This window comes from Chiloscyllium plagiosum, unplaced genomic scaffold (assembly GCF_037043375.1).
Source record: "Chiloscyllium plagiosum isolate Xiang-an unplaced genomic scaffold, Cpla_swu_hap1 HiC_scaffold_5, whole genome shotgun sequence".
NCBI classification, from domain to species: domain Eukaryota; kingdom Metazoa; phylum Chordata; class Chondrichthyes; order Orectolobiformes; family Hemiscylliidae; genus Chiloscyllium; species Chiloscyllium plagiosum.
The window spans coordinates 66,771,964-66,785,520 of NW_028270143.1; the positions used below are offsets into that span (position 1 = coordinate 66,771,964).

At 41.0% G+C, this 13,557-nt stretch overlaps 1 protein-coding gene across 2 annotated transcripts in view; it reads right to left on the minus strand.

Moving 5' to 3' along the window:
- blvra (biliverdin reductase A) overlaps window positions 1-13,557 on the minus strand; it is a 69,621-nt gene that overhangs the window by 52,482 nt on the left and 3,582 nt on the right. Inside the window, exons 1-2 of one of the 2 annotated variants that reach the window (XM_087987242.1) lie at window positions 7,281-7,904; window positions 6,080-6,207 (exon numbers count right to left, since the gene is read on the minus strand). In XM_087987242.1, the coding sequence (XP_087843368.1) occupies window positions 6,080-6,198 (119 nt within the window). In that variant the 5' untranslated portion in view covers window positions 6,199-6,207; window positions 7,281-7,904. Of the gene's footprint in view, window positions 1-6,079; window positions 6,208-7,280; window positions 7,905-13,557 lie in introns of those variants that run through there. The other variant, XM_087987240.1, reaches the window with a different exon arrangement.

Sequence of the window (13,557 nt, forward strand, 5' to 3'; positions counted from 1 at the left end):
GTGAAAGCAAAGTATTTTGCTTTTGGGGGCTCTGTACTTTTGTCTATTTCTATTTGTGAAATACTTATTTTATTTTAAATGTACTGAGTGGTTGAAAGTGTGTAGAAGTGCAAAAAGTTCAAGGGGCAATCAAAGATCTGGCTCCTTTCATTTTTAATAGTTTCCTTACGATAATACACAAATGGATGAACACACAATAAAGGGAAGGAGAAATAAGCTAATACTTTTGGAATGAGTGATGTTGCTCTCAGCTTTTCTGATTATTTCTTACACTCACAGAAAGATGATACACTGCGGTGTGCATTTTGCCACGATGGAGAGCTTCTTCATCGTGCGGAAAATAGCAGACCAGTTCAGAAACTGAATGAATTCATCATGTCAAGGCTTTTCAGGATCGCATACACTTCAAGGAAGTTAACCCTCATTCTTCTAAACAAAACAAGTTCAGTCTGTTCAATCTTTCCTCAGAAGAAATATTGCTCAATTCAGGTATCAATTTGAGTAAACCCACTGAATTGCCTCCAATGCACTTACATCCTTCCATAAATAGAGACCAAAACAAGATACATAATCTTATGAACTATTTGCTCAATCTCAGATGTGTTGAGTTTTTTGGAGGGTTACAATCATGAAACCTCACTAATTCTCTTGCTGTATCTTACCAAACTTGCTGTACTAATTGTTTTCCCTGCCACATGGCATCTCTCCCATCTGATTTCAGCCCCATTTTACTATGTGCCCTTCCAGAACAATTCACCACTCACTGGATGTCTGCTCAAAGACAGACCTTCTTTACACCTGTACCATCTTTGACAATCTGGCATTGTTCCTTACTGGCAATATCATGGTATAGCAGTCACAAAGCTTCACTGTTCATGGACATTGTTGATATGGCTGACACTCCTTTGCATATACAACCCTCTCACCCTAGTCACTGTTTAACCAGTACACAACAGAGTTTACCATTGCGTAACTACATTCCGTCTGAACACTCTCAAAGTCAGTGTGACCCTGTCCCCATTGACCAATGTAGACTGGCAGCTTATCGTTGTACATAAGGGAATATCAAAACCAGGCAAACAACTGGAAATATACAAACAGAAATGTGAACTTTTATTTGCAGTACGCAAAATGTAAATTTGCCTTTACAACTAGATTTAGGAATCATGACCAAATAAAAAGAAAGAGTCAATGATTACCTGCTGCCACTCTCATCCATTAGAAATGGGTATCAGTCAGGTTCTGTCTGGCCTATTATACTCTGCTCTACCATGGTCCTGCTCAAAGAATGGGCCGCATCGGTGAGCGGTTGAGCAATGGTGTCGTCAGCCATGCTGGGTAGCCTTTGTCCCTCAGTAACCAGCCTTGTAAGGCCCTGGATCCTAAAATGCACCAAGTATGTCAGCGTGCTCCAGGAGGTAGGAGAGAAGGTTGCTGTCAAAGTACCAGACAAATACCTCCAGGAAACGGTAACAGTGATTACAGATCACCTGAACATTAAAGAAGAGGAACCCCTTCCTATTGATGAATTCTGTGGCTCTGTGATAATGCTTTCTCAGAGTCATATGCATGCAGTTGATGGCAACTGCCATAAGGGATACTCACTATGTTCAGGAAACTCCTGAATCCAACTCCCAGGCTAAACACTGATGTTGTCTTTAGGAATAAAATGAACCGATGTGACCTTACACAGATAGCAATAGTCACGGTCATGATGTTTTTGTACAGAGATCCCAAACCGGTCACCCATCACTCCCTGGAAGGAGTCAGTTACAAAGAAGTTCAGTGTAGCAGTAACTTTCGCAGGCACTCAGAGGAGCCAGTCTAAATTCCTGCAGCCCTCCGGTCCCATTTCTGGTAAGTTTCATCACAGTGTCCCAGGACATATGAAGCCTGTATTAATTAGGCACCTCACTCATCGCCAGGAAATGGAGGGGGGTGGAAGAGATATGAGTGGCTGCTCCTGGGCTTGCTGCCATCTGTGTTTGTTCTGCATCTGTCTTCACCTTAGGTTGGTCACTGCCTAGTTATCACTAGTGGCTGGGTACAGAAATCTTGGTGTAAAAAGGACCAAACGTGGGCACAAAAGGACCAAAAAAGTTTCTGAAATGTCAGAACAGTCATTAGTGGCGAACCTTGCAGAAGTGGCTATGTATATTTTCACACACACTGAGAAATGCTGAATGCAGATAATGAGGGATATATATAATGCCACACCAACTGAACATGCACCACTTATCAGTGAGAATGTGTGTACAGCGCAACAGTACCCTCCCAATCATTCACCCACATCTGCCATTGATCCCTCTCCCCAAGTCAAGCCTTCAGAAACATGGATGGATGACTCATCCCAAATCTATGACTGTTTTTGATGATCAGCCCCAGTGCATGACCAGACACCCCATTTGCCATGCCCATAACTCTTAGATTAAATGACAGGCAATGCCCCTGATAATTGAGTCCTGTGGGGCCAACACATTGGGGGGAATCCTGAGGGACAGGACGTACATGTATTTGGAAAGGAAAGGATTGATTAGGGATAGGCAATAAGGCTTTCTGTGTGGGAGCCTGTTCCTCTGTGCAAAATGTTCCTGCTTCAGCCTTGCTGTAACCACATTGTACCTTATGAGCAGTCTGCCTGTGTACCAGGAAGATATCATGATAGTCATGATGGATTGGCAGACGCTAGATGCCATTCTCTGCAGGTGATAGGTACCACTGGTACTCGTTTACACATCAGACTTTTGATGCAGCATCATAAGAAAACAAAACATTGCAGTTCTCTCTTTAAGCTTTGCCACAGCCTAGATTTTTACTGATGTTATCAAACTGCCCACTGATTTATGGGAGCTAAGATACAAGTGGCTGATTCACTGACAAGGTTGGCACAATGTCTGTCTTCAGGAAATCACAGGTCTAATATGCCTCATTTTTTGCCATTTGAAGTAAATAGATGGAAAATAAAGCACTGTGAGCCCTACCCTCATTTTCTACAAATACTGCTCCTCACAAAGAATTCCTCACAATTCCTGAAGGGCTTATGCCCGAAACGTCGATTCTCCTGTTCATTGGATGCTGCCTGACCTGCTGCGCTTTTCCAGCAACACATTTTCAGCTCTGATCTCCAGCATCTGCAGTCCTCACTTTCTCCTCACAAAGAACGACCAGTTCAGCAAACAGCACCTAATTATTGGCAATCTGTCTGTTCATATGTGAACCCAATTCTGTCCTCACTTGATTTGGCACTACACTTTTCATTAGTAATTATTAGACACATTTGTATGGTTGCTACAACTGGCATTATGAAAGAAATTCACTAACAAACACACAGAATGCTGGAGAAACACAGCAATCTTGGCAGCATCTGTGGAGAGAGAAACAGAGCTTACATTTGGAATCCGGTATGACTTTTCTTCAGTGTCACTGGGTCAGAATCCTGGAACTCCCAAGGGCTGAAACAACTGAAGAAGGCTGCTCCCCACAACCTGCTCAAGGGAAACTAGGAATGGCCAATAAATACTGGTGTAGCAAATAATGCCTACATCTTGGGAGTAAATAAAAAGTAATATATAATTATTTACTTAGATATAGAGGATGGGTTGCAGTTCACCTGCCTACCCTCCGTAACATGCAACTGAGCTCAGGAGTAGTTGGCAAGATGTGGGCTGGGCACCCTCCTCATTATACATTTAATGCCACCACAAACATGCTTGGCAGGGTCCTGCACCATGTTAAATTTATATTCAGCCCTTGGTCAGGAGACCAAAACAATACACAGGAAAAAAAAAGTATAATCACCAAAGGGCACTGCAAAAAAGTGTTTTGTTGTTTACAATAAATAACAGTTGAAAACAAATAGCTTAAACTATCTTTTGAACTGGGCTGTGATAAAGAAAATACATTCTGTTGATTTATTCTGTCTGATATTCACAAAGCAAAGACTTACTGCTGTCACTACAAAGGCATCTTCCTTAGGAAATCCAAGAAAATTTGTCAGAAAGTTACACTTGAAATGACTGCAGTAAATCTTTGTCAATGTCACAGTCCGATATAAAAGCGGGGAAGGCTCATGGTTTATTGCTTTGGCAAATAATGGAGACTGGAGAAAATCATGATAAGACAGGAGACAGCATTCGTTTGCAAGAGATGAGGATCCCAAAATATCTACAGCATAGATAGCACCCCAATTTAACTATGCTTACTTGGGCCTCTGCCCAACCCAGCTAAGGTTTGCAAGGTTCAGGAAGGTCCCATCATTTAATGATGACTTCCCCTCACAAAGGAGTTTGTTAGGTATGTCAATGCATTGTTCCTATGTGCGAGTTGGGAGCAAAGGAATTAAAATTGCATAGGTTAATTAATAAGCACCATCATTAGGTAGTTAGTGGTGAATTAAGCATACATTCTAATTCAATGCTTTGAAGAGACTGATTGTATAGTTAAGGAGAAATCAGTAACTGAGGATTACATGGAAGCCATTCAATATGTATCTCACAACAGGCTTGTTGGAAATATGAAGGTGTTACCAAACCCAGCAATCTGGATAGGAAGTTGGTGAATAGATAGGAAATAAGGAATTAGGGTGGATAGCTGTTGTTCTGATTTGGAAAAGGTTTGATACAAGTCATTCTCCTATAACGCCTTAGTTGTGTCCCAGTGAAACCTCACTTAATACAAAATTGCTTAATTGAAATAATCGGGCCTATGGAAAAGTGAAGTTGGAGCAGACCAGCAAAAAGTATCACTCACAAATCACTCAAAAATCACCCAAAAAAGTCTAATGCAGAGTATAGCACAGCCTAAGTGAAGGTTGAAATCATATTTATTAACAAAAGCCATTTAACACTGTACATGTAAAAAAACGTAAGAAAGCTGCTGTCTGTACAGTACCTCTCACAGAAAGTTGCTTTCTCAGCAGCTAACATTGGCATATGCGCAGGACAGAAGAACGCCAGTGCATGCACAGAACAGCATAGGGATTTCGGTGCACACACAGAACAGTAAGAACACTGGCGCATAGACAGAACAGCACAGGGATTTCAGCACGCACATCGGCACACGCACTGAACGAAGCACACGAATCGATCCCATCTGGAATCGTGCTATTGCCAACAAAGGTAAGTGTTCTTCAAAATACCGTTCCCTAATTCTGCAGCAACGTTATAGCCAAATCACGCTGCAGAAATATGTGTTATGCCAGAATTACCTGAATATCACAAGGAATCTTTTTGCTGAATCTGTGTTTACAGATGTTTGGTGCAATTGCAAGGGGACATCAGAATTTGCAACAATTAAAAGGTATCAGAGGTTGCTGAATGAGCAAAATTGTTAAACATAGATCATCTGGAAATCAATGTGAATAAGTGTGAGGGACTACAACTTTCCAGTTGAGCTGGATTATACTTTCAAAAATATAGCCAATTTACAAAACTCTAGGATTCTCAGTGGTCAAAGTTCCTCAGACGTATTGCCAACTTTCATGCTAAAATTAGAGATTTAGGTTTGGGGACCCCAATCCCCTCAACCTGTCTGTCCCACACTTCTGCTGAGAACATTGGACTCCTAGCTGGAGAAGATTTGGATGTTCCCGTATAGGCCATTAAGGATTGGAACCACTACTAAGCATATTCACTGGAAGGCTGTTCTTCTCCCTTGATACACTAGCCTTTGAATTTATGTTGCACCTCTTGTAGGCCATGAACAGAAGGATTCTCAACATTGGGATATGTCTGCTACCACGTCTCTTTGCAGATGGCCAGTAAGAGCTTAGTAGTGGTTCCAATCCTTAATGGCCTATATGGGAACATCCAGATCTTCTCCAGCCAGGAGTCCAATGTTCTCAGCAGAAGGGTGGGACAGGCAGATTTGAGGGGGTTTGTAGTCCCCAAACATAAATCTCTAATTTTAGCATGAAAGTTGGCAATATTTCTGAGGAACTTTGACCCCCAAAACCTTTAGCTAAATCACACCATTTACTTTGAACTGGGGCTGACAAACGTTGTTCCAATTTAGCCAGAATACTTCAGTTCCATATCACGAACTTGTGCTTATGTGTAGAAACAACATTAACATTTCTTACCTGGAGACAAAACCCATGAGTTTAAGCTTTTCTATGGCGCTGTTTGTCAACGGATTCAGCAGATCACGGACCCGAACTCTGCCAGCAGTGCCAATCCCAACAATAACCACACCTAACATTTCAGTGTACTGCAAATGAACACAAAAATGTAGTCAGAGTTAGATTAAATCTGTCTTTTCTTGATATCAAGTATTTTGCTGTCAATGTAAAACCTGTGATATGAATCATTTATTCTATCAGCTGTTTAGCAGCTAGAAATATGCACAAATTAGTCAACCAGAAATTAGGTTAAATACAATTGTATTTTCAATGGTTATATTTAACTAGAGTTAGCCATCCTATATTTCTTTCTTAATTTGAATTGAGGACTTATGCAAAAAGCTTTAGTTATATCAGCTGGCATTTCTTCCTAAACCACTACAGCTGATGTACAATTTGCCCCAACACAAGATACTTCGCATGGAAACAGACCCTTTGGTCCAACCTGTCCATGCCAACAAGATATCCCAAACCAATCTAGTCCCACCTCCAGCACCCGGCCCATATCCTTCCAAACCCTTCCTATTCATATACCCATCCAAATGCCTCTTAAATGTTGTAATTGTACTAGCCTCCACCACTTCCTCTGGCAACTCATTCCATACACGTACCATCCTCTGTGTAAAAAAGTTGCCCCTTAGGTCTCTTTTATGTCTTTCCCCTCTCACCCTAAACCTATTCCCTCTAGTTCTAGACTCCCCGACCCCAGGGAAAAGACTTTGTCTATTTACCCTATCCATGCCTCTCAATTTTATAAACCTCTATAAGGTCACCCCTCAACCTCAGACCCTCCAGGGAAAACAGCCCCAGCCTGTTCAGCCTGTCCCTATAGCTCAAATCCACTAACCCTGGCAACATCCTTGTAAATCTTTTCTGAACCCTTTCAAGTTTTACAACATCTTTCTGATAGGGAAGGAGACCAAATAATGTTGTCTTATTAAAATTAATTGACATGGCAGGGGTCTTGGAGGTAGGAGGTGGGAAGGACATTTAATTAGGCAGAACAGGGGTGTTCCTGAACCCTGTCACCATTGCCAGAACTAAGTTCTGGGAGAGAAGGTCCAGAAGCCACCTTCTTATGCCGCTGCCAATTGACACCCTTCTGTGACCATTCAGTTAGGTATAATCCAGCTATAAGTGCTCCAGCCGAAAAGTGACCCACCTGAGAGAAAAGAAATGTCAATACTAGTTGTCAGCTTGGTAGGAGGCTGAGGAGGTCTTGATCAAAGTCATTCAATGCCTGAGCAAGGGTAATATATCGACAGGAGAAAGTGAGGTCTGCAGATGCTGGAGATCAAAGTTTAAACTTTATTGCTGGAACAGCACAGCAGGTCAGGCAGCATCCAGGGAACAGGAGATTCGACGTTTCGGGCACAGGCCCTTCTTCAGGAATCAACAGGACATGGCTGCTGACAGTCAACATTCTGTCCTTGCTTCAGATTTCTCTGACTCCCTCTGCTGGCAGAAGCTATGGGTGTTTGTGCAACACCACTGAGAGTGCAGTGGCTTCAGACCTTCAATTAGCCAGCAACTTCTGACCCAGAAAGCTCTGCCCTTTCAGAACCTGCTTTCAGATGAGGCTCTTAAGTGCTTGATGGCAAAAGATATGGTAGGCCTTCTTTGTAAGAGTCAACCTGGGCACCATGCTGCTTTTGCAGGCATTTCCCATGGCACCCATCAAAATCAGCAACATTTACCCAGTAAATGGCAGATAATGACACAGTGCAAAGCAAAAGTTGCAGAGGCATAGCTACATATGAAGGCCATGTTGTAGACAACGTCTGATCATTTTCCAAAACATTTTAATGTGGGCATATAACATTTAAGTGGGAAGATTTATTATGGAGGTAATTTTGCCTTTGTTGATCTGATTGTTGATTTGCATTTGAACTATTCAAAATAAGCAGAACTCCAACATATCTAAACATGCCTATTAAGATGTGGGCTATTTAAATTAATATAATGGAGTCTTACAGGCTACATGTAAATTAATGGAAATACAGTGTTAAAGTTTATATTTACTCCAAGTGATCTATTTTTGGTGGTGTGACCTGCAGTAGGAGCATGGAGGTGAAACCTGTTCCAAGGCCTCAGAAGCAGGTGCGGGTTGGGAGACAAGAGCATCTGTTGCAGGATTGGTGGGAGTAAAGCCTACACTGGGAGTATAGGATGAAGTCTGCACTGAGAGCCGACCGCCTCCTCACCTGGGAGTTAGGAAATGATAGTGATGCTGCAGTGGAAATGGGAGAGGGAGGGTGACTATTAGGAGGAAGTTAATTTTATTCCAGTGCATACGCTTTTTCATTTTACACCTAGCAGCGATTTCTTATCACTTGAGAATGACGTCAGTTTATACCTGCTCTTTGTGCAAGAAATGCAGTCAGATATCACTTTACCTTTCTATACATAGCCAAGCACAGGAAATTATTGACTTGTTCTCCTCGGCCTGTTTGTGTCTGCATAATTAACAAGTGCAAACAATTAGGTCAGAAATGCTGACAGTAACATTTAGTGTATTTTTTGAGGTCTGTAGTCTTTTCTTGTTAGTTATTGACTTGGTAAAAATCAAGAAGGATCTCAATCACATAATTATTATGGGCACAAAAAGAGGCCATTGGCCCATCATACCTGCTCCAGCTCATTAAATGAACATCATTACCTCATGCAAATCTCCTTTTCTTTTCCCCTACTCCCTTGCACATTATTTCTTTCCAATGCTCATTGGAATGCCTCAACTGAGCCTGCTTCCACCACATTTCCAAGCATTGCATTCCATATTCTAATTACTCACTGCGTAAAAGAAGTTTTTTTTCCCCTCTCATCATCCTTGCTTTGTTTGCACATCACTTTAAATTTACACTCTTTCGCTTGTTCCTTTTACAAGCCTGAAGAGCTTCTATCTATGGAATCCAGTTCATTCATGATTTTATCAAATTTCGTCTGAACTGACTTCTTTCTAAGGAAAGTAGTCCCAACTTCTTTAATCTATCCTCATAACTGAAGTTTCTCATTCCTGAAACTATTCTTGTGATTTATTTCTGCACTCCAAGACATTCTGAATTTATGATTGAATTATATCTGCAATACTGTTGGCAGTGCTTTACAGCTAAGTATTATTTTGTGCTAGTTTACTAGATTGCTACTGGCTCCTTAAATACCTGGGATTACTACATATGATCGCAAGGCAATTAAAGTACAGGGAAGTAACGACTGGACAGTTTTTTAAAAGTCTGCAATATTGTAGGCGGTGTGCAATTTCAGACTGTGGAACTAAAGTGGTGTCACTTCCAACTTCATGTTTTCTCCCCCCATTTTTCATACAATTACAATTAAAATTGAAAAAAAGTGTTGACAAAAGAAATATGTGCAATTACTGTGTATGGAAAGTGTTTCGATGGTGAAATTCACCATCAGCTGACAAGGTAGCAGATCATGGGTAGCAATAAAAGAGTCAAATAAAAAGGCTCTTCATTGTGGCCAATTTTCCCCCTGAACACCACTTCCATTACATAAAAGCACAAAGGTGGCAAAGTTGTTTTTTTCTTAAATTTACATTTCACTTGTACATAATTCACATTATACTGGTTTTATTTTATTTAAGTGTGTTTGTTGAGACTAGCATAGTCAGAGAAATAAATACACTGGCATGCCTTGTCAGTTGCAGGGCAGTTCAGGACAGTTTCTTTCTTGTGGAAGAAAGAGTGTTGCACCTTTTGTTAAAATTCCTTATTAAATGTTCCTTTCAGTACTGTGTTTATGACTCTGCATGACATACCCAAACGTAACAGACTGAGCTGGCCCTCCCTTCCATACTTCACTAAGAAGCTTGTCCAAAAACAACATCCAGGAGGTGAACTCAAAAACTATAAAGACTTTGTCAGCCAATAACCCAGATGGAGCCACACTTCGACACTACTTACCTTGAATTTTCTTACCTCGATAGACTGTCCTCATAAATCAACATCACTATCTCTGCCCAACACCAATCTTCAGCAAGGTCCTGACCCTGAATTTGGGTTGGACACTTTGCAAATGTCAAATGAACAAGTCCTAGTTTGACTCCTGAGTAACTGTGCAACTAATCCAACCCTAAGGCCTCCCAACAACAATCCCCTCCACATCCCTAGACCCTTCAACCCGTCTAGATCCCATGATCCAACTCTCCCCAACGTGCAAATTGTCCAGCTGCCCTTAGCCATTTACCTCAGTCATTTTGTCTATTTTCACATCTACACATTCTTCCATTCACTCTCACACTCACCCACGTGTCCACGAATATATTGGAAAGTGATTTAAATATCCCAGAATTTTACAATATCTTGGTGAATGCATACCAGAATATGACAGCCAGTGTGTGGCTTATTAATGATCCAGCTCTACAAGGAAGGAAATTCATTTAAGGTATGCTCTGCAATTAGAGTCATAGAGTCAGAGATGTACAGCATAGAAACAGACCCTTTGGTCCAACCCGTCCAGCCGACCAGATATCCCAACCCAATCTAGTCCCACCTGCCATATCCCTCCAAACCCTTCCTATTCATATACCCCTCCAAATGCCTCTTAAATGTTGCAATTGTACCAGTCTCCACCACTTCCTCTGGCAGCTCATTCCATACACGCACCACCCTCTGCGAAAAAATTGCCCCTTAGGTCTCTTTTATATCTTTCCTCTCTCACCCTAAACCTATTCCCTCTAGTTCTGCACTCCCCAATCCCAGAGAAAAGAGTTTGCCTATTTACCCTATCCATGCCCCTCATAATTTTGTAAACCTGTATAAGGTTACCCCTCAGCCTTCGACGCTCCAGGGAAAACAGCCCCAGCCTGTTCAGCCTCTCCCTATAGCTCAATTCTTCCAACCCAATCTGAAGGAGCTATTGGAATAACCAGCCAGAAATGTGAAGCTCTGCGTTATTGGCAAAAATGTAGAAGCAGAGCAACAATACAATGCTGATTGCCATACCTCTGAAGGTTCAAGTCAATTGGCCAGATATTAGTGTCAGAAATCATATTTCCATCCCTAATCAGTTTAAGACTCACTAAACTTTAAATGGCCTCTATACTGGGGATTCTAGGATGGGGGTTTTCCGTTACAAACTTGTTCAGGAATTCAAGAACAGCTGCTGGAAAAACTCAGTAAGTCTGGCAGCATCTGCAGAGAGAAATCAGAGTTAAAGTTTCGAGTGAATGCCCTTCCTCGGAACTGATATTAGCAAGGAAACTTTCAGCTGGTGGTGAGTGTAGGATTAAGGTGCCAGAGTACGTCAGGTCTGGGAAGTATAATGCTGACAGCAGATGTATTGAGTCCAGCAGCAGATATGCCAGGTAATGGAACCCTCTGAATTCTCCAACTTAAATGAATTCTTTCAGAGGGTTACAGACAGAGGAGAACTGCCCAATCGGAAAATTAAGTTTTTTATTAATTCCCATAAAGTCAACCACATCTGTGATTTTGCTATGTGCAATTACTGTCTACATTAATGATACAGTAGCTAATTTTTTTTTTGGACACTGATCTGACCTCCAGAACAATAATCACTGTCTTGTTGAATTGGTGTAAATGGTTTATATTAGTTATCTGGCTCCAAAAGCATCCCCAAACCATCTGTGTATGAATATGTCACAGAAATGTCATGATGTTTCCCCTAACATGGGACAATAAAAAATCTACTGCAGCAATTGAGTAGGCAGTCATTTGCCCTAGAACAGCCTCTTTCATTGAAAAGTTTAGATTAGTAAAGGGAAATCCAGATTAGATTACAGTAAATCTGTAATTAAGTTAGCTCACTGAGCTTGAAGTTTTTTTTTCAGATATTTCGTCACCATACTAAGTAACATTATCAGTGAGTGTCTTTGGTGAAGCGCTGGTGGTATGGTGACAAAACATCTGAAAACAAACCTTCCAGCTCAGCGAGCTAACTTACATACTTATCATTAACCTGAGCTACAAATCTTCTCAAAAATCGCTGTAAATCTGTATCATACTTTACAATCCAGAAGAGTGCAAGGAAGTCTTGTTGTTTTGATCAATTTCCATGGATATCACAATAGATACAGGCTGAAGTTATCGCTTGTTGTCAATGTTGCTAACCTTGGAGGAAAGCATCAGACAGATTGCAGAGTCATTCAGATATATGGGTGTATATTTTCCACTGTTTTCTATTACTAGTCAGAAAAATCAGCCAGAGAATAAAAATTGGAAACTAGCAGATGGACTCTTCACTGAGCGACATGACCCCCCTGCCTGTTATAGTCCAATTTGCAGCATATTGCATCACAAATATTAGCAAACAGAGGAAAATACATTATGTCGAGATTGGTATGTTTTTCTCCTGATGTTGGATCTTTGCTCTTCATTTCTGTAGGGCGTGTCTGAAGAACAACAAAACTTATATCAGACGCAGATATTGTAATAAGCATTTGAAGCCACAGAAGCCTAAGTATGGGCCCCTACTGCCTTTTCCTCCAGGAACAGCCCACATTAGATTTATTTCTAAACAGCTTTCTATAAGGTAAACATATTTAAGATGTCTAAAAAATAGCAATCATTGGTATGCACTCAGCCATACTCACATTCTTTCATCTGAGCAGACCTATATGCCACTGTGATTTTAAGTACCTTTTAAAAAAAAATCAGGAAGCATAAGCCTTCTGGCTGATGTTCACACTTGTTATAAACTGGATGGTACTAACAAAGAAAAGGATCTCCAAGCATTGCAATGTATTAAACATCATGTGCTTATTGAGCCAATGTTAGGAGAGTTCACCCAAGAAAGGATTATGAGGCAGCACGCTACCTCAATGCGTCTCGTAGATAGTACATTGCTTAAATTCCAAAATGGTCAATTTTAAAAAAACATCTTGTTTTTTTCTTTTTAACACATTCCAGAAGTGGCATGGCACCTACTGCCACTGACTATCTCCTCTCTGAAATCTGTGCTTCATTCTCATCCTTAACTAAACACAATTGCTTGGTCTTTCTTGGTATGGTACGACATCCTCACTTTGCATTTCCAAATAAGGCCTCAAGGTTCATGCCAGTTCAGCCACACTGCATTTCCACAGAAAATGTCTCTCTGCTGCATCAGCATTTGTGTTTCTGCAGTTTAATTTTCTTTTAACCAGATTATTTTCTTGAATAAGAATAAATGAAAAATGAAGCTTAACTTCATAAGCAGTAATCATATAAATCATTTAACTAAAACTTCCCCCCTTATTCTAATCCCAGTTGGAACTTCATGTGGATTTACGGGTTGACTCATGCCATACACAAATTGCCCCCAACAGAACCCAGACCAACCATTCTGCGACATTTTACTTGGAATAACACATTGTCAATCTACCTGTCCTTGAGAAAGTGGAAAACTGAGCATTATGTCTCTCTGCCACTGGGACCCATCCTCCTAACGCTTCCCAGCTTGCTTTAGGTAAGCAATGGCTT